General features: G+C 45.4%; 1 protein-coding gene across 3 annotated transcripts in view; it reads right to left on the minus strand.

The window, feature by feature from the left end:
* Window positions 1-256: 256 nt before the first annotated feature.
* DGCR2 (DiGeorge syndrome critical region gene 2) overlaps window positions 257-27109 on the minus strand; it is a 63431-nt gene continuing 36578 nt past the window's right edge. For all 3 annotated transcript variants that reach the window (XM_079956821.1, XM_079956820.1, XM_079956819.1), the window contains 8 exons: window positions 21056-21181; window positions 19819-20029; window positions 18547-18623; window positions 16383-16559; window positions 14931-15134; window positions 8294-8446; window positions 7210-7446; window positions 257-6170 (listed from right to left, as the gene is read on the minus strand). In XM_079956821.1, coding sequence (XP_079812947.1) covers window positions 5929-6170; window positions 7210-7446; window positions 8294-8446; window positions 14931-15134; window positions 16383-16559; window positions 18547-18623; window positions 19819-20029; window positions 21056-21181 — 1427 coding nt within the window. In that variant the 3' untranslated portion in view covers window positions 257-5928. The remainder of the gene's footprint in view (window positions 6171-7209; window positions 7447-8293; window positions 8447-14930; window positions 15135-16382; window positions 16560-18546; window positions 18624-19818; window positions 20030-21055; window positions 21182-27109) is intronic.

Here is a 27109-nt window from a genome sequence, read left to right on the forward strand (position 1 = left end):
AAGCCAGGTTTTATAACGGTGGTTTTAAAGAAAAGCAGTGACGGACAGACACAGAGGAGCAGTGAGGTTGGGGGGCCTTCAAGGAACCAGGCAGGGATGGGGTGTAAAGGGATGGGGTGGGGTTAAAGCAAGCAGGAGCAGGAACCCCTGGCAAATATGATCTTTAAAAATATCCCACAACCACAATGGGAACTCCAAAAAGTTAGGGAGGTCCACTGCCTCCCTTTAGGGGCACACACAAACACAGAGACAGGGCCCTCTTTACAGAACACGATTTATTTGGCATTTGGATGAAATGTCTCTCACAGCATCTTGAGAAAAATAAAAGATTAGTGTCATCCCATCCCACCCTCTTTTTCTCCTAAAAAATAAAATAATAATAATAATAAATCAAAACATTAAAACTTAAAAAAAAAATGTCACAGGGACCGAACTATTACAGTATCAAATTTCTTTTCTACATAGTATTTTCATGGAATATCAAAATCTTTTTTTTTTTTTAACACGCACACGCACGCACACACAGCCACAGTTACATCCAATCACAAATCAACAACACGGGGTGGGGGGAGTCCTGCAGACACACAGCCTTGGCTAAAAGTGATTTTCCGAGAAGCTAATAAGCAAGTGTCTCATTTGTCGCCTTGTACGCATGTCCCAAGCAAACAGCAAGTCTAGCATCCAGCCATCAGAAAAAGAAGCGTGGCAATTAAGAGATTCGAACACAGAAAGCTGCCTTGTGCTGCGTCAAATCATTGGTCCGTCTGGCTCACAAATTGTCTACACTGGGGGAGGTGGAGAGGGAGAAGAGGACCTGAGGATCTCCAGATGTTCATGGAGCCCAACTCCTGTTGCGACCACAGGATTCCCACCTGCGGTCTACACTGGCTGGTGGCAGCTCTCTGGAGTCTTCCATAATGCAACCTGGAGATGTCAGGGGATGAGTCTAGGATCTTTCACAAGCAAACCTTGGGTCTACCCAGAGTTAGAGACCTCCCCCTTGGGGTTTCCCCATAATAAAAAGATGAGAGGGGCTGAAATTCAGCCAATGCGAACTGGCTCCTTGTGCCTACCAGGAGAAATCCCCTTAAAACTGGGGAAAGGAATCCACCTCTGAACACATCTGCTGCTGCTGCTGGCTTGCCTTCGTTTTTTCATGTTAGCTGGGGTTTAATTTGGCCAAGGATGCACAGTCTATTAAGTGCTCTTTCCTGCCTCTCTTCCCCATCTCCACAACCGCATGCCGCCCTGTTGAAATTGACACTGTGCGGCAAAGGTTTCCGGGAGGCTGCCTTCCCGGCGGCATGTACAGAAACCCAACACAATCGTCCCTTTCAAACACAAGACCCACATCTGGGGGTGGGAGGAGACATGAACTGGAAGCCAACCAAGCCTATGTCCAAACATGCAATGTTTGAAGAACGACATCGGGGTCCCCAGAACCGATGAGAAGTTTCTTCCCTCCAGACCAAAGTAAGACTATTGTTTTGTGTACATTGAATTTGGGAGGGGGACACAAACACACACACAAAAAAATACCTTCGTGAACAAGCCACCCGCCCCACCCACCCGCCAAGAGAAAGGAAAAGAGGGTTTGCAAAGGGCAGCTTGTAAGCAGAGGGATGTGTCATTTCAATAGCAAAAAAACCCCAAAATAGACTTCGTTTTAATAAACTGAAATTCATAGCAGGGGCCTATTTGTCTCAAATTAAGAGTTTGGCTTTTAAAAGGTTTGTTGTTGGTGTGTTTGTTTCTGCTCTTCATCCTACACCATTCCCAAGCAAATGGTCAACATGGAACCTGTGGCTACAAGATTAACCGCTAAAGACATTTATGCTCTGATATCCGAGTTAAAGATCAATAGCCTCAAGCAGACATTTGTGGAAAGATATGCAGAACCTTTACTGCTGACATCGGCTTTTTTAAAAAATGGGGCAAAACAGTATTAAAAATAGGCAGAGAAGAGAAGAGAAAAACAATTGGGCTATTTGCAAGATGCAGAAGCCTGCAGTACCGGAGGGGGGCATGTACCCCAACACAAGAAGTACTGGTGAGCATTGCAGATTGGTTCTGCAGTTTACTATGGCACCTGCATTAGGCCTTATAGAACTGCAGTTGGAAGGGACCCCAAGGGTCATCTAGTCCAACCCCCGGCAATGCAGGAATCACAGCTAAAGAATCCCTGACAGACAGCCATCCAACCTCTGCTTCATCTCCCAAGGCAGTCTGTTCCACTGTCAGATCTCATCCTCAGAAAGTTCCTCCTAACGTTCCGCCAGAATATCCTTTCCTGCCATTTGAATCCATCAGTTCGATTCTTCCTCTCCGGAGCAGCAGAAAAACAAGCCTGCTCCATCTTCCATGTGCCAGCCTTTCAGATATTTGAAGGTGGCTCTCATCTCACCCTCACAGTCTTCTGCTCTCCAGGCTAGTCTTTCTGGCAACGCCCCGAGAAGCAAAGCAGGAAGAAAATTAAAAGATCTCCACAGGCTAATAAAACAAAAAAACACCGGCACTTGGGAAAGGGACAGAAGCCTTCAAAGGGACACTCTTAATAGCTTTGTGTACAAAGGTACCTCTGGATGCGAACAGGATCCGTTCCGGAGCCCCGTTCGCATCCTGAGTAGAATGTAACACGCAACTATGTGTGCGTGGGTCGCGTTTCGCCGCTTCTGCATGATGTCATTTTGAGTGTCTGTGCCTGCGCGAGTGGTGAAACCCGGAAGTAACACATTCCGTTACTTCCAGGTCACCATGGAGCATAACCTGAAAACACTCAACCTGAAGCATATTTAACCCGAGGTATGATTGTACAGTATTACCTTCCACTGACCCGCTGCAAAGCATGGGCAGTTCCGAGCAATAACACACAGAGGACTGGCTGCATGTGGCGATCAATTCAAACACTTGGGTTAACCCAGCTGAGCTATTGTAGGACTACAGGGACTGGGCATCTTACTTCGCTCTTAGGCCCAGACCCACCTCCTGCAGAACGAATCCAAGGGCCAGCTCTGCAGCCTGGGGAGAACCGGTTCCTATCACATGCTGCTCTGCTTTGCTTAAGACTGCAAGCGGCAGAACATGCAGGTATACTCAGCACCCTGAACACTCACTCTCACACACGTACAAAACTCAAGAAGCCAGTACATACAATGTATAAAACTTATGAGTGTGCTAAAAACGCACAAAACCCGCTTTTATTTCTCATACTTCAGAAACGCTCAGCACCATCCAACTCGGAACACGTACCTGTGGCCACAGCAGTCCAGCTACACCCGGACTCGCAGCTGAGAGGCAGAAGAAGCTGCAAGTCCTCTCAATAAAGGATAACTCCCTCTTGTCCTGCACTACATCCGGGGTGTAGGTGTGCAAGAAATCGAGGAACCAGATTTTCCTCGGCTGCAACTTCTGCAACCATTCGGAGGACATCACATTTGAAGCCGTGCCTTGCAGTAGCCATCGGGTCTGGTTCGGCCACCACAGGGAGGAGGGGGGGACCCGTTCTGCCAACCTACCAATGCTTGTTACACAAAATCCTATTACAAGACGGGTTTCCTTGCAGTTTCACACACACACACACCCCCGGGGCAACTCCACAGAGCACTGCTGTGCTCTGAAGGAGGGTAACTGTGTGAGCCTATCCTATGCTGCCAGAAGGGCTGTGTCTGCAACGCTCCTCGAGGAAAGGGGATCCTCTTATCAATGATTATCTAACATGCTTGGACAGGAACGTGATTGCCGCGCTGCAAATTGTCTTCCATCGGCTTGTGCTGATTGCTTTCAGGGGCTCTTCGCAGCTGCCCTATACAGACTCGGGCAAATGACTTTCCGAGTGGGTACCATCGGCTCCCGACGGGCAAGCAGCTCTCCAGGGATTCAGAGAGGGCTCCTTTTCCCCAGCCCTACCCAGAGATGTCGGGGATTGGGACCTTCTGCGTAATGAAGCCTATCCTCCTCCTTTAAACACAGCCCACGTGGTGGTTACTATCACAAATCCTAGTGTAGAAAAATAGAAAAGAGCCCTGCAAAATATTGCATATGGAAATACACCCAATGCAACGCAGGGGGAATGGAAAGACACCCTGACAAGCTGGGGCCTGAACTAGCCTGGTGGGAAAGTAGCTCCCTCCCTCTCTCTCTCTCTCTCTCTCTCTCTCTCACACACACACACACACACACACACACACACACACTCCATGTTCCTTTCCTGTCCCTCTAGGCTTCCTGCCTTTCATAAGGTAAGAGGAACACATCAGTGAAAGATGGAGATTACCACCTCCTCGCCTGGCCAGCCTCTCCAAAAGGAAACTAGCTAGCGACGAGAGGCGTCCTCTCGGCTCAATTCAGAAACCTTGCTATTTACAAGCTCTCTGGAACGAAACGCACCTTGCCTTTCAAACTGGAGACAAAACTTCTCAGGGGAGAGTAACACCCTGAGCATCATGACCTAAACTGTACAAAACGCATCTTCCGACTCGGGTTTGTCATGAATTCCAGCAATGTTCACTGCTGGCGACGGCTTTTGTCAAGCGCCGGGGACCAAGGGGGAAGGTGGGGAGGGAAAAAAGGAAAGAAGAAACCCAGCCACCTGCCTAGTGACTCTTTCAATCCCAATCCCGCTTACGACAACAGTGGCTATTGGTTGGCCGCAATATTCACTGCTGTGCTAAACTCCACCCTCACCCAAAAAGCCTGCTATCGTTCTCTAGGGTTGCCTAATTTTTTTAATGATACTTTAAGGCTTCAACTATCAACCCCCCCCCCAGTAGTGTAAAATTAACATCAATCTAAGTAATTCTAATGAAAACCTAGAATTAAATAAGGGGGGGGGGCATGGAACCTGATGACACTGGACCAATTCATTGAAGCTTTATGGAGTTACCGACACCATTTCATCCCCCAAACCCAGAACCTCAAAAATGCCCAATGCCTGTTAGAAGCCATTACATTACAGGTCACAGAGTTTAAAATAGCTGCTGTACAGGACTTGCAGTTTCACAGAGAAGGAAGCAGGTTTTTGCAAACCGTCCCCCTTGCCCTCTCCCCAAAAAACATTTGGATCTCACTGCGCTTCGTCGAGGAAACAGCCAAGTATCCAGCAAACCCTTTTTAAAACCTTGCAGTCCCTCCTCCAAGGCAGTGTTGAAAGGAACATGACAATCAAAAGCTGCACGTCCACGTCTACCTGCCTCTCTTTTCTTTGGCTCATGTTTCTATCTGCCAGGAGGGTGATGGGTTGTGGTTCTGCCTTCTGTTCAAAGGGACACCCAACAAGCAGCACCAAAATCCAATCTTCTGTGCTCAAGGAGGAAAGGTCTGAGTTGTGGCCGGGGAGCGTTTCAGGGCGACAAAAGAGATTCTCCAGCAAGCAGGCTCTCTGTAACCGCTTCTGAGTTTCCAAGCTCCTGTAGCCCCGGTCCCCACAAAATTCAAGAAACGTCTCTATCCAATGTACAGCTCGCGGTTTCCTTTCCCGTGATTGACAAGGGAGGTGGAAAGAGGCCAGGCGACAAAAAGCTATCCATGCTTTTTTCTTCCTCCTTGCGAACAAAGAGTTGGGATGCTGTTGTTCAAGAAAAATAAAAAAGAACATCCTCTGCATTCTTCCCATCATTAGTGAGAAAGGTGCAGCTTCCATAATCCTTTTTTTAAAAAACAAAAATAAAATAAAATTTAAAGAGGGCAACCCAACCAGGCTAGAAAATGACAGCAACAGCCAAGACGCATGATTTCCTAGAACATAAAAGTAGTGTCCTAAATAAGAGAAAAAGAAAGAGAAACAAGGAGCGGAGCTTATTTCTGAAGTTCGGTCCATTAGTGTCCGTCTGTACATCTGGTGTGCAAACAGTTGCTCAAAAATTTATTTCTGACCGGCAGTAAGATTTCTTTTTTTTTTTTTCAATCCCCTCCCGCCCCCCCAATTTTCCTTTATACAATGGTATTCAGAGAACAGTGAGTGTGGAGGCTGCCTGAAAGTGTCTCTGCCGGTGGGCTTTCACTTAAGGGCGTGTCGGGAGGTACGAGGAGGGTGCTGCTGTCAACAGAGTCTTCCAGCTCTGCTGGAGAAGGACCGACCGAAGGAGGAAGAGATTCCTCTGTCAGCGGCGGAGATGCGTCGCCGTTTCCGAGGGACAGCTGGTTGCTCTGGCCTGTCTGGGAATGGATTCCACCTGGAAAATGGAAAAGGCAAGGCGGAATCGACAAGTCAGAGGCAGCACTCTTGAGTACGTTTCCGAGCACAATTTGAAGTGTCGGAGCTGACCTTTGAAGCCCCAAACGGGCTCAGCCCAGTATACCTGAATCTCCACCCCCAACACTCAGCCCAGACACTGAGGTCCAGCTCCAAGGGCCTTCTGGCAGTTCCCTCCCTGTGAAAAGTGAGGGTACAGGGAACCAGGCAGAGGGCTTTCTCGGTAGTGGCACCCGCCCTGTGGAACGCCCTCCCTTCAGAAGTCAAGGAGATAAGCAACTATATCATCTTTAAAAGACATCTGAAGTCAGCCATGAATAGGGAAGTTTTTAATGTTTTGTGTTTTATATATATATACATCTGTATATGCTAGAAACCGCCCAGAGTGGCTGGGAGATGGTAGTGATACAAATATTACTACTACTACTACTACAGTGGTACCTCGGATTAAGAACTTAATTTGTTCCGGAGGTCTGTTCTTAACCTGAAACTGTTCTTGACCTGAAGCACCACTTTAGCTAATGAGGCCTCCTGCTGCTGCTGCCGCATCGCCGGAGCACGATTTCTGTTCTCATCCTGAAGCAAAGTTCTTAACCCGAGGTACTATTTCTGGGTTAGCGGAGTCTGTAACCTGAAGCATATGTAACCTGAAGCATAGGTAACCCGAGGCACCACTGTACTACTACTACTACTACTACTACTATTATTATTATTAGCAGCAGCAACAGAGTCATCATCAGCTACTTGGACATGGCCACCACCAATTCTTTGGAGCAGAATTCCACTGGCCATGCTACCTGAAGCTGATGGGAACTGCGGTCCAAACCATTTGGAGAGTGCCATGTCCCTGGACTAAGCTGACCAACAGTGGTCCTCTGGGATTTCAGGAAATGCTCTCTTCCAGCCCCAACCTGGAGATGCCATGAGTTCAACCTGGCACCTTCTGAGTGCACAATGTGCTCTACTGGTATAACATCCTGCAGGCCAACAATACTCAAAACAACATCCCAATGATGTACCTGGGGGAGAACAAAGAATGCTGTCTGGGTTAATGGAAGCTTCGTACGGCGGAGGTGGGTCATCGGGATGCTGGATATCTGGGTATTTGTACGCCGTGTAGGGAGGAGGAGGGTCGTGGAAATGAAACGCCCCACCTTCCCCGTCATCGGAAAGGTGGAGCGGCGTGAGTCCAGTCCCAAAGCCATCGGGGCCATAATCAAAACCGGGCATCCTGCGACCCAAGTTGAAGTGGTGCACTATTGGGGGAGAGGGGAGTTAGGAGAAAGCACACAAAACCCAAAATGCATTATTATTCCGCCACTACCTCTCGCCAAGTAGGTCATTTGTTCTGCAAAGGGTAAGCCTAACTTGAAACCCAAAAGCTCTGTGAACTGAAAGTGGAGACATTATTATATGTACTTTTGTTTGCTTGTTTTGAACACAAGGAAATTGTTAATAAAAACTAATTAAAGCAAGAAGCTTGGTCCTGTTAAGGATGAACAAAGCATCACAGGGAGTTACCAACGATGAACTGACATGAGCCATTAAGAAACTCTGGGCCATATACATTGCTAGCCCTGACTCAGCGTAGTAGATCCTTTGAATCTAATTGATCTAAGCCATGTCCATTAAGTTTGATGGGCCTAACTCTGAGTAAGGCTGCAAGTTCAGCAATATCTAGAGGGCCAGAAGGCTTCCACACCTGCGCTGGGTCAAAGAGAGACATGTTTTCAAAAAACAGCAACTGAAAGCTGCACGTAAGTGATTTATTATTATTATTAATTAAATTTCTTACCCACCCTTCACCATAAAGTCCAAGAATGAGTGAACATATGGTCACAAGAGTAGGCTGCGTCTAGCGTGCCTTCTCTAACTTTCTTGTTTTATCTTCAGATTTCTTATGGCAATAGTGGGAACCTCTGATATTGCTGGACTACTTACTAACACTGCCATGACACCCTAACCCTGACTGGCCAGGGTTAAAAAGGAGCATATTCAGCATATGACGGCAATGACTTAATGAAGGTGCCAGGAGCACCCTTGCTGCAAAGGAGAGTTCCGTAACTTGGGGGCTTCCAGAGCAAGCAGAGCCAAGGGACTTACGGTTTGCTCCGATCAGAGACTCGATGCGCTCCCTGCGCCGCTGCCGTAGCCGATGGACCATGAAGAGGAGCAGGGACAAGATCAGGAAGGAGGAAATACAGCTCACGATGAGGCGCATGCCGCTCGCCATGGAGTCGAACAAGCTGTTGCCGTCTGCATGGAGGAATCAAAAGTAGAGATCTCATTAAAAAGGTAAAGGGACTCTTGACTATTAGGTCTACTCGTGGCCGACTCTGGGGTTGCGACGCTCATCTCGCTTTATTGGCCGAGGGAGCCGGCGTACAGCTTCCGGGTCATGTGGCCAGCATGACTAAGCCGCTTCTGGCGAACCAGAGCAGCGCACAGAAATGCCGTTTACCTTCCCACCAGAGCGGTACCTATTCATCTACTTGCACTTTGACGTGCTTTCGAACTGCTAGGTTGGCAGGAGCAGGGACCGAGCAACGGGAGCTCACCCTGTCGTGGGGATTCGAACCGCTGACCTTCTGATCAGCAAGTCCTAGACTCTGTGGTTTAACCCACAGCGCCACCCGAGTCCCATTACGTTACGTTACAGCAAAAAATCAGTGGTGTGCTGTTCATTTCCAACCAAGTTCTTTTCCGGCCATTCAGCAGGAGGGGGCAACCAAAAAAGAACTTCCTGGTAAACTGTGGAAGAGGAAGGGGAGATAGAGCAAGAACGTGTCTAGGTGTCTGGCGGTGGAGCTTCAGCCTCCGAGCCAAACGTGGCCTGCCAGGCCTCGACAATCGGTCCATGCGGCTGTTTTTCTGAAACCTCACCCACCTGAGGTCATATGTGCCATCTGATGTAGGGCAGGCAAGAGAGGGGGACGCAGAAAACAGAACTGGGCTCCCCGCACAACTTTCTGCTGGACATCCTCTATCCCAACAGGCAACGTTGACAGGACAACCCCACCTGTCAATCGCCTGATGACACAATGACGGGTGATTGACAGGTGGGTGGGGTGGGACCTGTAAAAGTTGGCCTGGTGGGCTGGGGGAACATGAAGATCTGGTCCGCTGAGTCAAACAAGTTCTTCACACAATTCTCGGTAGCCTGGACCTGCAGGCTGCTTCTAATGGAGACTCCTCAAAATGGCATTAATCCTCTTCCAAAAATATCTTTCAGTGCCCCCACTATGCTTTTAAAGCACCTCTCAAATTTAGGATGCAGATGCAGAACTGAGTCCTCTCCGTGCATTAGAAATCTGGACAGGAGTGCTGAGATGCATGCTGGTTTTCCTAATGTAAGTTATGTTCTTGACTGGCTCTTGACTTGAGAGCCAGTGGGGTGTAGTGGTTAAAGAGTGGGGTGTAGTGGTTAAAGAGTGTCGGACTAGGACCTGGGGGACCAGAGTTCAAATCCCCACTCAGCCATGAAACTCACTGGGTGACCTCGGCCCCATCACTGCCTCTCAGCTTAACCTACCTCACAGGGTTGCTGTACAGGGATTAAATGAGGAGCGTGAGGACCACGTATACATCACGGTTGGTGGGACATAAATGCTATGCGATAAGTAAGCCAAGAATAGATGTGTAGCTTAAACGACTATGATTCCTCAAAATTAATAATCCACGTGAGAAAACACTTCCCAATAACTGCATCAGCTGAGAAGCCCTCTGTTCTGAGAAATGCACTGTCAGCTAAAAACTACTTTCCTTTTCATATTGCTCCCACTGCAAAACAAAATTAGCTAGTCACTAATCTGTTTTCCAATACAAGCAAATCCACTTAGATACAAAGCATTTGGAAAGCAAAAATGCAAGAAGTGTTAAGATCCTAAGTTTGCAACAAGACAAGGGGGAACAATTGTGAAACCACCAGGTGCCTATAAATTGCAATGGCCTGTTATTCTAGCATTACTGCTTCTTGTCATGAAACATACTGTAACCTGATTCAAGAGCCTCTCTTCTGAAGCTAACCAAGAAACAGGAAGAGCATGTCGTGCCTCATAACAAGGGGTGATGGAAAAATAATTGAAAAGCTTAATATAAATGTTTTTGTTTCCAAATCCAACCAATTTACTTAAAGGAAACCCATTTTCTGAGTTTAGATCCTTATAAAGCCCAAACAGCTCCAAACATGGGCAGCTGTTTTAGACGGGCCTTCACTATGTGAATTTCTCTTTAGAAAGAAGCAGCACCTGATGTTTTATATATGCTTTTAATTATGTTTTATAGATGTTTGCAGACTAGCTATACTCTATTTTTCATACTGTAAGCTGCCTCAATATACTTGATTCAATTAAATATTTTTAATCCGCACTTGAATAAACAACAGGGGTGAGGTGCATCAGCAGTCTCCAGGGAACCACATTTGCAAAAGCATGGGGGGGGGGCTTCTGCATCCTCAGTGAGAATAGAATATTGACCAATTGTTAACAGGAAACCAGGAGGAAGAGGGAATGAAATGGAGCACTCTGGGAAAGAGTGTGGCTGGCTGAAAAAGGAGTATAAACAGCAAACAACAGTTTCAGGTCTAGTTTCACTGGTCTAAGTCATCCCTACTGCCCGGTTATCAGACAGACAGCATCTGGGACTTTTCACAAACTTTAGAGGCACAAAGAAAGTTTCAACTCAGGCAGGTGTGGGGGAACCTTTGGCCCTCCAGATGCTGTTGAACCACAACCTCCCGCACCCCTGGCCATTGGCCATGCTTGCTGGGGCTGATGACAGCTGCAGTTTGACAGCATCCGGGACAGCCAAAGGCTCCCACACACCTGAACTAAGCACTGAATGAACTGGGCATCTGGTCCCCTCACAGACACAATAATGCAACAATGCATAATACTGCTCACATTTCTGGCCACCTTGGCTGAAAAGTAACCTGCCACAAGCGTTAAACATAAGGACAGGAACTTTAGAAATAGTCGAGAACACCCTGCCACGTGCGTTCCAAGAATCCAAATATATTTCACAACAGCCAAGAGCCAATCCATTTCCCAGGCAATCCCAAACTGCAGAAGTCCAAATAGGTTCATGCCACCCGGGTTTGGGAGAGGGGCATCTCTCCAGTTTGGTCAAAAACTATTCCCTCTTTGGCTGAGGGAGGGGGGAAATAGGCAAGGAAATTTCAACCAACCAAGTGTTTCTGTCAATTTCAAGGAAACAAGACCAAACAGCAGCAGCACCATCTGCTGGCTACTTGCGGGACTGGCGGGCATTTCAAGTAACGATGGCATCACATATAACAGAAAAGTGAACAGTGGGTGGTGGTGGTGTTGGTTTTTGCAATGCACGATAGGTATCCACACCTGGGTGCCCAAGGTAAATATGTTCCCACCACATCTCCCTGGCTTAACCCAATTCAGCAGGCTCCTTAGAACATTTGCGACCTTCCAGTGATTTGAGACCTTCCAGTGATGCAAATATCCTTCCGTTTCCTTAAAAGAAACAAGGTTGACTCAGACTGGTCCAAGTCCTTGGTTATAATGCAGCAGCTCTTAAACAAAGAGTAGGAAACTAGATCCGACTGGTGAGTGAGATCCTTAGCTTTTCATATCCCTCACTGGGCCAAGTTTGTCAGGTAAGCAAGTTTGCCTGCCTGCCAGTCAGGTCACAATCATGTCAGGTGACCGCAGTGTCTGAAATCAAAATGTGCAGCCAAAAGAATAACATTGTGCAAGCTCTGCTGATCAGCTGATTGCCAGGACTTGCAAAATGCTGTACGGCGACTTTTGCAGGTGCAGCCATACCGCTGACTGGCGGGGCCTGCAAATGCCCTTTTGGCCCAATCACCTTTCTACCTGCCCACACCCAGCAGTGCAGTGCAGGTGGGCATGACTTGGCCAAAATGGCCTGGTGGGCCAAAGAAGGGAGGTTGGGGGACCTAGTGAAGCCTGCAGGCTGAAGGTTCCCCAACTTGGTCTTAAAACTACAAGGCTGATCTGCCAGGGAGGGGAGGGAATCACAATGTTTGTGGGCAGGCCAAGATCCTGAGGCAGCAGGAGTTTTCATCCACCAGAACCAGGGTCAATGGAATGAAGTATCACATTGACAGGGAATCCTGGCTGGTCCACATGGGATTCGTTATGCTGTTATAATGATCATCGGTTGGATGCGATTTTAAGAAGAAGTCAAGTACCCCCATCACTCCAACTCTTGTAGCAACTCGCAAGAGGTGAGTGGAAACAGGATTGCAGAAGAACAGAGCGACCAAGAAATAAAAGGAAGGGATCAGCATGCCTGGAGACCACTGAAGCACACATGTTCACTAGCCACAGAATGTTGGGTATCATTTGGAAGACAAAATGGGGAAGAGAGGTGGATTGGGAAACATGAGCTTCTTACAGCTGATGATATCCTGAAGGATTGCACGGCTGGCAGGTAGGTACTTCAAACTGGAGCACTCCTTCCCAATTGGCAAGGCTACACTGCAACATTTTGTTGCAGAACTGGCCTCTCCTCCCTGCTCACTTTCCGATACCAATGTTGGGCAGGTACCCTAATTCACAAATACTCACATGCAAGGCAGTGTTGAATGCCCCTTATGCAAGGGGACAGCTAATGATTGTATTTCTGGTCCTGGCTTCTAGTCAGACCACAGCTTTTCAGACTTGATGCAAGGGGAAACTGCGGTTTGATAAACCACAGAAGATTCAAGTTACAGTGTGCAAGGGAAGGGAGAAGGGGAGGAGGCATGAAGCGGCAAGGTTAAATCAAGGCTTGAAGAGCTCACTTGTTGCATTTGAACAGAGGCAATCTGAAATTTGCAGCAGAGCTGGAAGAAGCTTGTATGGCTACTAACACATTAAGGGTCTTTTTCTGCCCCAATGCTTATCCATTCAGAAAAAAAAGGATTCCAGGTAGGAACATAAGTAGAGCCTGCTGGAAGCCCCAAATGGAAGCATACAGTGGTGCCTCGCAAGACGAAATTAATCCGTTCCGTGAGGCTCTTCGTATAGCGGTTTTTTCGTCTTGCGAAGCAAGCCCATTGACAGCTTAGCGGATTAGCGCTATTAGCGGCTTTTAGCGATCAGCTGTTAAGCGGCTTATCAGCGGATCAGCTGATAAGCGGCTTAGCGGCTTAGGAAAAGGGGGAGGGAAAGGGGGGGAACCGCAGGAACTCGCAAGACATTTTCGTCTTGCGAAGCAAGCCCATAGGGAAATTCGTTTTGCGAAGCGCCTCCAAAACGGAAAACGCTTTCGTCTAGCGGGTTTTCCGTCTTGCGAGGCGTTCGTCTTGCGGGGCACCACTGTATAGGGAGGATGCGAGGGCAGCAGCCCTCTCCACTCTTGCTGTTTCCAAAAGCTGGCATTCGAACTGTCTCTGTCTGTAGAGGTAGCAACTTATCTTTGTTGCAGAAATCAAACCACAGGACAATGTTTGTTTTATGCCTGATGCTTCTCTTTATTTCCAGGTATCTGGGAGAGGCCTCTGACACGGGTGCCAGAGAGTCCTCAGAACATGGTACAAAGCGTGTATTTATAAAGGAATCACCGTGCAAAGTACAGAGGCTAACTTCCTTCAAAGATAGTGGAATATTACAAAAAGCTCAAAGCAGTATTTCAAGACGTTACTGAAATAGCTGGTCAACCATTTAGATTCAGCTTACGTAGCAGGTGTTTTGCTTCACTGACACAGTCCAAGGGTCCACATGTTATAACATTTTTGCACAGCTTTCATTGGCACCCAGAGCCAATGATACATATGGTGGCAGCCACAATAATATAAAGTATATTTGATCCCCAATCTTCCAGCCATGAAAAGAGGTTCCACTGATCCCTCTCATGCAGCTTGGCCATCTATTATTATTATTATTATTATTATTATTATTATTATTATTATTATGTGCTCCTGCCAGAGCACATGCTTCTCCCTGACCGGTAAGCAAAACATCCAGACCATTCTATTTTGCAATGTTGCCTGTCTTATACTAGGCAATTCCACAGCAGTGTCTTCCAGTGCTTGCACAGCACTATTTGCAATCTTTCCATCACGGCGTTCATTTTTTAAAATTTGCCTTAGAAACAATTGCCACACCAAACTGAGGTACGGTTATGTCCCAAGACTTCTGGGACTCTGAAAGTTCTCTGGTGTTCCTAATTTTACCAGAAGGGAACTGGGATATACGGTATTTTCCCATGTATAAGACTATATCCCCCCCCCCATTTTTTTAAGTTTAAAATTGGAGGTCGACTTATGCACAGAATGTTGCAATTATTTATTTCTTAATTTTGGGCTCAAAAAGTAGGGGTCATCTTATACATGGGAGCGTCTTATACACAGAAAAATATGGCAATTCTAACAGCAGGAGCAACTGTTCTTGTTTAGCAAGAACCATGTTAATTAGGTGGGAGTTTTACTAGCACATTTTCCACAGATAAAATATTGATCCATGAGAGCTAGAACAAAGTGAACATAGCAGGAGCTCTACCTTCTCCACATAATTTTTGAGAAATTCCTTAAAGACAGTCCATTCCTTATTAACTTTCTGAAAGTATTTCCTCTAACTCTCCCTGTTAATTTAGCAATAAATATTCAATCATTTTAGCTAGCCAGTCTGTTTTGGTGGGGACATTATTACTTTCCCAGTTCTTGGATTCTTGTTTTTAAGGTGTATGTTGGATATACGATTGTAAAACTTTCATCTGAAAAACCAAATAAATAAACTTTAAAAAAAGAAGCAGCTCTTACCAGGATCTAAACAGGTAAACTTGCAGCACTCCTTGGGGTCCTTCCGATACTGCTGGCAGCCCTGAGGCCGCTCACATAGGGCCGCCACGCACATCTCTGGCTCGCCATTGTGGCACGTGCAACTCAGACAGGGGTCATCTCCTTTCGGGGTGAAATAGTAGCCTTCATCGACAATGTTGTCTTTTATATCTACACAGGTTTGGCCTGAAACAGGAGAGGCGCGCACACGTTAGCTCCCACCTTCCCTCACTGATGGACAATAAGATGCACCTCACTTTCCTGGACAGATCAGTGTGGGTCTGCGCAGAAGCTAGCCTACTGTATAAAGGATTACATGTGCATGCCTTCTTCAGCTAGTTTTTGCCTTGGGCCCTGCCCACAACTGATACATCCCCTCCACCAACCCCACCGGAAGGCTGCCCAGGAAGAAATACTGCCCGCCCTGACAAAAATCTTTAAAGGCAAAGAAACAGGTGTGAGGCTTTTCATACCAATCAGGGTAGATAAAAATCAATGGTCTTTTAAAAAAAAACACAAAGAATCTTTTTTTATTTAAATCTGATTTTTATTATTTAAATTGAATTTTTAATATAAAATGCTTTGGAGGAAAAATCTTTCTAAAGATACGTTTTCTATTTAAGTAACACTATAGGCTATTCATCAGGAAATAAGAATTTGTTTCAAGTTTTTCAAGTGTGCTAAAGCTCAGTCTAAGTGTTTGGGTTTTTTTAAAAAAATATTTAACCATATCAGTTAACAAACATGGATATGTGTGCTATAATGTTATAGTTTTAGTTAAATAAATTGTTCACACTGTTATTAAGGATATGTTTATTTTTCTCTTTCCAATAAAGTACAGCAGAAAAGTTGTCTAAATATAAACCGTTAACTTATTAAACCTCACAATAATTTCATAATTATCCGTCTATGTATTTTGAATAGTACAAACAAATCAGTGATTTTTGATATAACCGAAAAACTACTCTGAAAATTTATTATTCCAAAAGTGAAACCTTCATCTGGTTGTAAATATTAAGAGTATACCAGCAAGAATGAGTCCCTCTGTAAAAAAATCAACTCTTACTGACTAGTGATTTAAAATCAATTTGATTTAAGTAAAATCCACCTGGATACCAATTGCTTTTCCAAGCACTTCAGCCGCAGCCTTTTGTAAAGTGGGGGAAATGCAGTTCTCGCCCCTGCCGTTGCAACTACCACAACAGCTCCTACCATGCCAAATGCCACTGCAGAGCAGTGGTAAGAAATACAGCTGTGGTCCAAAGAGCAGGGTGACCTGATCCTGGTCCGTACTACAATACAGTTTTGCTTGGTGGCCTCGGCCTCTCTGTCCCCTGCTGCAGTGCAAGTGAGCATCCCTGCGGCTCTTTTGAGTATGTAACTGTTCCTGCGTGCTTATAAGAGCTTGTGTGTAACCCAGAACGGATGACTCACTTCTTTTGCAGAGGAATGAAGACTTCTCATAGCAGTTTTCAGCATACCAGCTGTGAAAACCGCGGTGCCGCAGGGTTGGGAAGTGGGAACATTGGAACTGGGCGCAAAGGATGTTTTCGTTTTCCGACACGGACGTACTGAAGGTAGGGTTAGGGGGCAAAAATACTTCCGATGAACCTGAAATGACAAAATGCATCATAACTAGAAGAAAGTTGTTGCTGCAGAGCCTGTGGACAAATTCGGCTTTGCTGCCTCTTAGAACATTTTAAAGGAGAAAGTCATTCATGCGATGTACCAGTGCTTTACTCTGTATGCTTGGGTAGCTTGCTACGTTATCAGAAGGCTGATTTCAGGCTATTGTAGCTATATCTCTATTCCAAAGACATTCAGGGGCCTAATGTTAAAAAAGGTGTTGCAAACATTGACTTTATTCTCAGAAGTGTACAAAACCAGGCTCCTGCACATGAGTCCTTGCTCTTTAAATTCAAACAGCATACACCTTTTTAAAAAAAATGCATTTCTTTCCAAAGAAGGCTAAAGCAGGTTAAGGGAAGTATAAATCCAGTGGATTAGCACACAAAGGACATATACAGTAGTACCTTGGTATAAGAACAGCCCTGTTTACGAACGATTCAGTTTACAAACTCCACAAAACCGGAAATAGTGTCCCGGTGTGCGAACTGTACCTCGGTCTAAGAACAGAATCCGAACGGCAGAAGGGCACCAGCAGCAGGAGGCCTCATTAGGGAAGGCGCACCTCAGATTAAGAACGGTTTCGGTTTAAGAACCGACTTCCAGAATGGATTAAGTTTGTAAACCGAGGTACCACTGTATATGCACCCTTGTGATATTCCACTGGTTAGTGGAGTCAGTTTCATTCTAGCAGACTTTTGCCTTGCAGGGCAGTTAATGGTTTTCTTTAAAAATGGCATTTTATTTCCTGTATCCATCTCTGCTGTATTTGTATCAAGCATTGTTTTAGGATGATATTGTGTTTTCAAAACTGTCAGAAGGCACCCCGAGTAATACTTAAACGGGAACGCAGAAACTCTTGCATAAATAAAATAAGCTGGCTGAATACTGTGCAACCTCCAAGACTTCGCTTACAAAGCTGGAGTACAGGAAAGGGAACCTTTAAAGAAGGATATACACTGATACAGAATAATAGAATTGTAGTTGGAAGGGACCCAAGGGTCATCTAGTCCAACCCCCCCCCCCAAAAAAAATGCAGGAACCACAGCTAAAGAATCCCTGACAGATGGTTGTCTGTTTAAAAACCTCCAATGAAGTAGAGTCCATCACCTCCTAAGGAAGTCCATTCCACTGTCAAACAGCTCTTCCCATCAGAAAAGTATTCCTAATGTTTAGTGAGAGTCTCCTTTCCTGTAGTTTGAATCCATCGGTTCGGATTCCTAAACACCAAAACTTCTGACCAGTAGAAGCTTTGATTTGTCATGTGTTAGGACAGGTGAGCATTTTCTTTCACGCAAAATAATATCCTCATTCAAACATGCCACATAACTGTCAACTTGAGCTATCCCTTCTGCTTTTTCCTCCTTTTATAAATTAGCATTTAAACAACAAATCAAAAGCCAATTGCTTTCAGCAGTTCTGCCGCCAGATGGCAGTATTATTGCTAGCTTTGGGAGGAAAGCAGGATTGCCCCCCAAAAAAACATTAAACACTTGATCAGATTTCCTTATCACTGTGTTGACGCTTAGACCACCAACCACACTAAAATACAAAGTTGTATTAGGAGGACTGGGTGGTGCAGAAAGGTACTCAAGAACTGTGAAAACTTCTATAAGATGTGCTTAGCAGCAAAAATCCACCTGGCACCTACCTAATAACTTTACAAGTCCATGTAAAGACTTGGCTGTTTCCATGGGCCTTTTGTTAGAGGGGGAGGGTTTTGTTTTGCTACAATGTGCTGCCCAAACTTCCTATGGCTATTATGGGGATTGTTGTTTTGGATAGTGCAATTATTTATATTAAATGTGTTCTAAGTCATTTGGAGACCTTTGGGCAACGAGCAACTAACAAGCCGTCATTAATAACATTAACAGCAGCAGCAGCAGCAACAGCAACACAAATACATGCTTTAGATGGCATCAATTCTTAACCAAGTGACACAAGAGCTCATCGCTCATTTCTTGGGCCTTACCTTTGTAAGCAACCTCCCAGTGACCTTCCAGAGAATGATTTCGGTTTGTGATGACATACTGGTATCCGACCCAGAACCTACAATCAGAAATGTGTAAGCTTTGTAAACTCCAGGGAGGAAAAAACAAATTATGCAAAAAAGCAAAATCCTAAAAGGTAAGTTGAAAAGCTCCTAAGCATGGCTAATAAGCTCTTCTCTTTCCTGAGGTTTTCTGAGGTTTTCAAGAGCCAGTGTGGTGTAGTGGTTAAGAGTGATAGACTCGTAATCTGGGGAACCGGGTTCACGTCTCCACTCCTCCACATGCAGCTGCTGGGTGACCTTGGGCTAGTCACACTTTTCTGAAGTTTCTCAGCCCCACTCACCTCACAGAGTGTTTGTTGTGGGGGAGGAAGGGAAAGGAGAATGTTAGCTGCTTTGAGACTCCTTCGGGTAGTGATAAAGCGGGATATCAAATCCAAACTACTACTACTACTACTACTACTACTACTCTTCTTCTTCTTCTTCTTCTTCTTCTTCTTCTTCTTCTTCTTCTTCTATTTAGACAAGCTGAAAGCTGACTGTCACTAACATAACAATCCTTGCAAAGGCTAAGGAACACCATGCTAACGTTGCTGTGAATCTCAGTTAAACCTTCAAATCCCATATTTTGCAATGCAATCTCTTCAGATAATATCCATCACATGGACTGGGAAGAGTGACTAAGGCCCCATTAGTGTTATGCATTTAAAGCAGTTATCACATCACTTATAACAGTCATGGCTTCCCCCAAAGAAACCTGGTGATTGCAGTTTGTCCAGCCCCCCGCTATTCCCGCCCCCCCACATTAACTCCCTAGAGCTTTCCTTCCATGAAACTACTCAGCTCATTTTTCACCTTCCCAACCCTCCTCCTTCACAAAAATCCAGGATTGTGATTTGGTGCTACAAATCCTGCAATAGAGACTGCATGATGACAGCCTTACATTTTTCTGTATATAGGAAGATCAAATATATATTGCAAACACACACACACACACACACACACACACACACACACAAGTTTGTTTGTTTTAAAGAATGCATTTAATTTAAATGGTACACCCATCCAATCCCCCACCCCCGGTCAATGAGCATTTAGATTTCTCGATACCTGCATTAAGACATGGATTCCATTCTAGTTTGGATCTTCACATAGCGTAATGTAACCTGTCCCATATTTATCCTTAACATATCCACCCATAATTGCCCATGTGTTGCCAGTGGGAATTCAGTTCTTCCGTGCATGCTCACTGACCTACTCTGGTCTTTCCTCCCAAAGGCTTTATCTTGCGAGTCCCATTCCTGCTGCAAGATAAACTTGAGCTCCTGGTCAGTTGTAAAAGTGGCCAGGGATCCATTCACCCTCTGACAGGTCTGGACGGCGTCCCAGTAGTTCTCACCACTTAAGTACACTCTGTAGCAGCTAGCCGTGCCCTCGTAGTGATGCCATTCTGACGGGCATTTCCCTAGGAAACATAAAGGAGAGAAGGGAAACAATCCCCCCCAGTTAGGATCTCAACCTGATTCATCACTTCTGAAAACATTAGCATCAGCCCAGTCCTCACTGGGTGGAAAGCCCACGCGCCTAGTCAGGGCAGACTTCAGGCAGGGGCTCAGGTGGTTAAAAATCTCTCCATACACAATTTTTCTCATGCAACTTATGTGTCTCCTGCCCTTGTACAGAACACTGGAATCCAGCCACACAAAAAATTAGAGGCTTCGAAAAAGAAACACCCACATCTCCCCATGCAGTCAAGCAAGAGACATTGTGACAGTTCAAGAATACAATCCAGCCAGGGAATATGCCTGATTATCGTCTTCCAGAGCAACTACTCTACTCCCAACTTAAAAATGGTAAGCGTAATGTTGGTGGTCAACAAAAGAGGTTCAAAGCCTCTCTCAAGGCAAATCTAAAAAAAATGTAGAACAAACACCGACAACTGGAAAACACTGGCCTGCGAGCGCTCCAATTGGAGAACAACTTTTACCAAAGGTGTCATGGATTTTGAAGACGCTCGAACTCAGGACGAAAGGGAGAAATGTACTAAGAGGAAGGAATGCGTGGAAAACCCTCACTATGATTAACTCCCACCCGGAAACCTATGTCCCCGCTGTGGAAGGACGTGTGAATCCAGAATTGGCCTCCACAGTCGCTTACAGACTCACTGTTAAGACCATGCTCATGGAAGACAATCTTACTCGGCTACAAGTGATCGCCAAAGGGTACAGAGGTGTTGCGGCCTGGGGAGAATCCCAAAAGCCAGAAAGAGCTGCCTGGCCCGAAGTTCCCCATTCCTATGTTATACTTTATTCTAAATGTTCAGAGAATCTTATCCCAAAAACAGCTCAGACTAAATTGCCAAGGAACGTTAGGGAGCTTTAATATAAAATAATTTGCGTACACATGGAAGCACTTTTAAGAAGCATGTGCCTGGACCTGCAGCCGGCAACTTAGGGGGAATTTCAACCCTGCTTCCAAGTCTGCAACTTACTGCTGAACCGCACTGGCTGTGCCACATTGACGGTGTGGAAGCGGGTCGTGTCCCCTCCTCTTCCGCGATTGTGCCTGGAATCCGCATTATCCTTCCCGTGGTAAGTGCGCTGGTCCCCAGTAAAATCTAAAAGTGAGACACAGCCCATTCTTAGTGACACTGTGTGAGAACCATTAGCTTTTTTTTTCTTCATTCAGCTGCTGTAAGGAAAATATCGTCATAAATCCTTCCCAACATTCAAACGGGCAAAGACAGCTCCAAGTGGGCACAGGCAAATAGAAGGTTCTTAGGCTACAGGGAACAGTCCAACATTTCCCAAAAGAAAGCAGAAAAGAGTGTTAGGGCAGGTTTGGGGAACCCGTAGTGCTCTGTTGTCCTCCCAACAACTTTGCCATGACATAGATTGGCTACGTCATAATTTAGGCTACTGCAATGTACTTACTACGCATGAGGATATCCTTGTGCCTGGTTCAGAAGCTGCAGCTAGTGCAAAACGCAGCTTTGTGGGACACCCAGGTTTACACGTTACACCGGTGTTGAAAGATTTGTGCTGGTTCTCTATTAGCTACTAGGCAAAATTCGAGGTTTTGTTGTCATCATTAAAGCTCTAATAAATTGGGATCTAGATACCTTGCAGATTGCTGGTACAAATCGAGTCAGTTTTAAGACCTCCCTAAAATACACTGATGGTCATTACATGACCAGAGAATTGTCAGTTGATGCAGTTATAGAAGCTAAGCCCCAAGTGGCACCTTAAATCTTGATTACAGTCGCCACAGCATAATGTCTATTCGCCAAACATCCCTTCCAGTGCTACAAGTCTACAATTCTATTATCTCAACTACACTGCTCGACCATAGCTTGCTCTTACAACCATTCACTTCTCCCAGTGTGCAAAGAGAAACACGCATAGTGGAAATGGAAATAGCATTAATTAAGGCAGAGGTATTTGAGCCATGGTTGCCAACCTGGTACCCAGTAATCTCCCCTGCAACATGCTCTCTCAAGTAGTTCATGGGGCAGAGACACTGATGACCTTTCAAACCTTCATTAATGCGGGTCATGGACCATAACAATAAAGATCTGATCTGATTTACCCCTTGCTGCCATTTGCTACCAGACTCTGCCAACCTGAAAGGGGTAGCCACACCCACTTGCAAGCAAATTAGCACAGACACACGCATGATGAATGTAAATGACGTAGGGTTGGACCCAGTTAATGATACTGACAGACACAGGTGCAGGGACACAGGTGGCGCAGTGGTCCAAACCACCAAGACTCGGGCTTGCCAGTGGCAAGGTTGGCAGTTCGAATCCACACAACGAGGTAAGCTCTTGTTGCTCTGTCCCAACTCCTACCAAACTAGCAGTTCGAAAGCATACCGGTGCAAGCAAATAGGCACTGCTGTAGGTGATGGACTATATGGAACTGGCGGAAATGACTGGCAGAATCCGAGACCAGGGAGAAGAGTCGGTAGAAGAAGATTGGAAGAAATTTAAAGACTATCTACAGAAATATTGTAAAATTAAGGAATGTTAGAAGGATGTTGGAATGAAGTTATGTGGTTTTAGTAGTAATGTTATAAAGGAGTATTTAAAGATGGATTATTAACAGGTGAGAATGTGAAGTTATAATATATTAAGATAAATTAGTAAGATAAAAGTAAAAATGGAAAGGATTTGCTGAAATAACCGATTGAACTAGAATACAAAAAAGGGAAGTATGAGGAGGTCAGGGAAACAAGTAAATGAAAGACAAGATATGGAAAAGTTGGTTTGTTTTTAATTGTTTTTATCTTATTGTATTTTGTATTTTTGTATTTTTTCTGATTTTTGTAACTTTTTTGAAACTTTAATAAATATTATTAAAAAAAAAAAATAGGCACTGCTGTGGTGGGAAGGTAAGGAGTGTTTCCATGAGCTCTGGCTTCCATCACAGTGTCCCGTTGTGCCAGAAGCAGTTTAGCAAGATGAGCACCACAAAGTCCAATTTGACTGGACCTAGCCATCCAGAGGACCTTTACCTTTACCATACTCAAAACAGACCCACTGAAAGTAGCAGAGTTGACCAACCTAAGTCCACTTCAGTGGCTGTACTCAAATTTAGTAGGATGCAATCCCTGTTTCTTTGAGCACAAAAAGTCTCCCAGGATTAACAGTTCAAAGAATCAACTGTAGAGTTGGAAGCGACAACGAGGGTCCTCTAGTCAAACCCTCTGCGATAACAGAAATCTTTTGTGGAATGTCGGGCTCCAATCCCATGCTCTACTGACTGAGCCATCCCTAACAATTATTCAGCGTGTGTCCCCCAAAAATGGAAAGCATTAAGAAACAGGGTGGTTAAAACATGGTTGTGCAGAGCTGTTTACATTCACTGTGTGGAATTACAACTCTGCTGTTCTCCTCTGAAAGTTCTTTGGCCAGGGGATCACACTTCGAAGAGTTCATGGAACAGTCAGCAAAACTGGAATCACAGCTCTTTGACCTCTTGCATGGACGCAAAATCTGCAAATGTTTTGTCAGCACTAGAACACAGTCACTCACTTGGTGTACGGCCAGCTTACTTGCCCTTTGCCCCCTACAGCAGAAAAGAAATTGATAATAGGGCTGTCAGAAAAATGTGAAATTGCAAAAGAAGGGGTCATGGAGGGGAGCTTAAGACTGCCAGGAAAGTGAAAGACAACTCATCTATCTCTGCTTAAGTTTCCACGGAGAGACAACATCTTAAAGAGCTTCACTGGAGACCCAGTTCCGTGTCCCTGCCTTCTGAAACAAAGCGAGGGACAGGACTTTCTCACTAGGAAAGAGCCAAAGTGCCTTAAAACATTTACTGAAAACTAGTACACAGTAACTGCACAAGAATGGATTGTTTTTATTTGTATTAGTGCAGGGGTTGACAATTTTTTTTAGCTGCGGGCTGGTCCACTGTCCCTCAGACCTTGTTCTGGGCTGGAGAAGTGGCACCGGGGGGGGGGGGGAGAGAGCTGGAAGAGGCGAAGGGAGCAAGTAGTTCTCCTCCCCAACCCCCAGCCGCTGCGCTTACCTTCCCAGGGGCTGCTACTACTGCTGCCGCCGCCGCCGCTGCATCTTCTTGTGGGTAGGCAGAGCGAGCTCGTCCAATCAGCTCTCTGGCCCACAGGTGCACCAGAGGTAGCAGCAGAGGGAAGATGAGCAGCACACAAGGGCTGGCTTCAGAGAGGGGCTGCTTAATGGCGCTCAGACAGCTCAGCCCAGCCCTCTTCCTCCTCTAGGCAGGGCGGGGAGAAGCCAGGAGGAGGGAGGGAGGAGGTGTGTGAGGGAGAAGGGGGGAATATGGCGCAGGGGGGAAATGGTGCAGCCCAAACAAACAATCCCCACGCTGATCCATGGACGGTCCGCGGACCGGATCCTGAAGGCAATTGGGCCTGATCCGGCCCGCGACCCTTGCTTTGCCAACCCCTGTATTAGTGCTATAACATTTACATCGTGGTGCTACTTTTAAAAAAACAAACAAACAAACAGCCATTAAACCTCTGCAAAGTATTCAGAGCTACCAAGACTGAATGTCTGGTGGGAAAGCATTTGATTTGGCATCAAGTAAATGAATCAGGAGAGGAAGGAAGAATTGCCATTTACTGTGTTCATAAAGTTGGATAAGAAACTTAAACAGCCACAGCAATGATACTCAGTGCTCTAGGTGTTGGGACACTGATACTATCGCTGTTTGAACTGGTAAAATCTGCCGGTTTTCAAACAAGACCCTGCGGGACATTATTTCATGTGACTAAGACTTAGAGCAAAAGAAAAGGAGCTGCGAATACATGCTATACAAATCCTCCCAGTAATTTCGAGCACACAGGCAAGTTAGCGGCAGCCAGTGACTTCATCCCCTTTTTGAGCAAAAGATCAAAGATACAAAACTGCTGAGCTACAGATGCTCCTAGTTATTTGGGTTTGATGTTAAGAAAAAGAAAATGTTTTGAGTGTCGGAGGCTTAAAGTTAAGCTGGATTTAACAGAATTTGGATGTTAAAAATAAAATTCGTACAGTGAGCAAAAGGAGTCTCTTTTTTTGCCGGCGGGGACCTGACAGTGATATAAAGATGGCAAATAATGAGTATGCACTCAGAACGCCTTAACCGTTCTGTCTGCTGCTCACATGCCATATGGGTTATTGAATGGAGGAAGTAATGCATGAGTAGGCAAACTAAGGCCCGGGGGCCGGATGCGGCCCAATCGCCTTCTCACTCCAGCCTGCGGACAGTCCAGGAATCAGCGTATTTTTACATGAGTAGAATGTGTCCTTTTATTTAAAATGCATCTCTGGGTTATTTGTGGGGCATAGGAATTCATTATTTTTTTTCAAAATATAGTCCGGCCCCCCACAAGGTCTGAGGGGCAGTGGACTGGCCCCCCACTGAAAAAGTTTGGTGACCCCTGAAGTAATGACTCCCACCAAGACACATTTAAGAACCCCCCCCCCCAATTTGTGGAAATGGAATGGGTCTAACTGTCTTGATATTTTTGATCCCTAAAGTACAGACATTATGGCTTTACAGCCCCTTAGATTGCATACCTGACATCTAGTTAGAAACTCAAATATATAAGCTAGGTACCAAACTCTCAGCTTCTCTACCCAATGCAAGCTGCCTTCCTACCATCACATAACAGAATTTCCCTATTCCTGGCCTGCTGTGCTCAGATTCGCTTATGTAGGCATATACATAGCAGAGTTGTTTTAAATCAAAATGCCTAGAAACAGCTGTTATGTTACGAATTAGGACTGTCAAGACAAGCAGAGCTCTCCATCTGTACTGAACACAAATGGTGAAGACAGGAAAATAGCTGGCAACTGTCCGCAGATGATAAAAAAGTATGTCTCTTATGTAATCTTGCCAGGCACTTTGAGTACACTGAACTGCACGCTGCATATTCTCTCTCTTCCAAGGATTCTGAATTTCCAACTTCAGTAGAAGCCAGCTTCAAAAAATAATGATGCATCTGCACACGTTAAGAGACTTTACACTTGATATTAAACATGACTCATCCAAAGGTGTTTCTGTGTGAAATCTGAAAAGCATGTCATTCAAAAATAAGTTATGACTCTAGCTTTTTCAGAAGTGTACAGACTAAATGGATAGAAAGCCCCCATAAAGGGACACCAATGTGTTCAGGTAGACCCTGAAATACAGCCCACAAATAGCAATAAAGGGGGAAACTAAACTACAGCCTCTGAGAAGAAATGAAGTTGCAATAGGAATTCTCAGACGAAATTTTCTAACCAGAATTTGCTTGCAAATATGTAGTAAGTGCCATAAAGCTTTCCTGATGGTGTGGTACATTGTTGTTGTTGTTGTTGTTGTTGTTGTTGTTGTGATTATTACTACTTACCTACCCTTCACCCTAAGGTTCCAGGGAAGGTTCCAACATTAAAACACAGTACTAGATTAAAACAGCTTACAGTCACAAAGTGGGTCCTAAAAATATACGCCCTGAGTGTCAGAAGCCAGGGTAAAGAGGTGCATCTTCAGCATTCACCAAAAGCTCTATAGTGAAGATGCCAGGCACACCTCTGTGGGGAGTCACAGCTCAGAGGCCGCAACAGAGAACTGGTCTCTCCTGGGCCACCATCCATTGAACTTCTGAGGACAGAGGAACTGCCAAGGGGGGCTCTTTCTGCTGAACTCAGCAGCCGAGAGGATCTGTAGCGAAGGAGGCGACCAGCTATTTGGGGCCTAAGTCATTTTGGGCTTTAAACACTAACAGAGCACCTTAAATTGGCCCAGAAAAGAACTGGCAACCAGTGCAGCTGTTTTACAACAGGGGTTATATGAGATCTAAACGAAACCCCAGCCTGTAATCTGGCTGCTGCATTTTGGAGCAACTGAAGTTCTCAAGTCATCTTTAAGGGCCACCGCACATACAAAGCAATCAGTGAAAGCCGGTGAATTAGGGCACTGCCCCACTAACCTGAGCCTGTCCTCAGCCACCAAGCTTCTTAGTCATTCCCATCATATTTAGTATTTATTCAATGTATACCCCACTATACCTGACCCTGGCTCTGGCTCCCCTTACT

The sequence above is a fragment of the Podarcis cretensis genome (assembly GCF_951804945.1).
Source record: "Podarcis cretensis genome assembly, chromosome: 16".
NCBI classification, from domain to species: domain Eukaryota; kingdom Metazoa; phylum Chordata; class Lepidosauria; order Squamata; family Lacertidae; genus Podarcis; species Podarcis cretensis.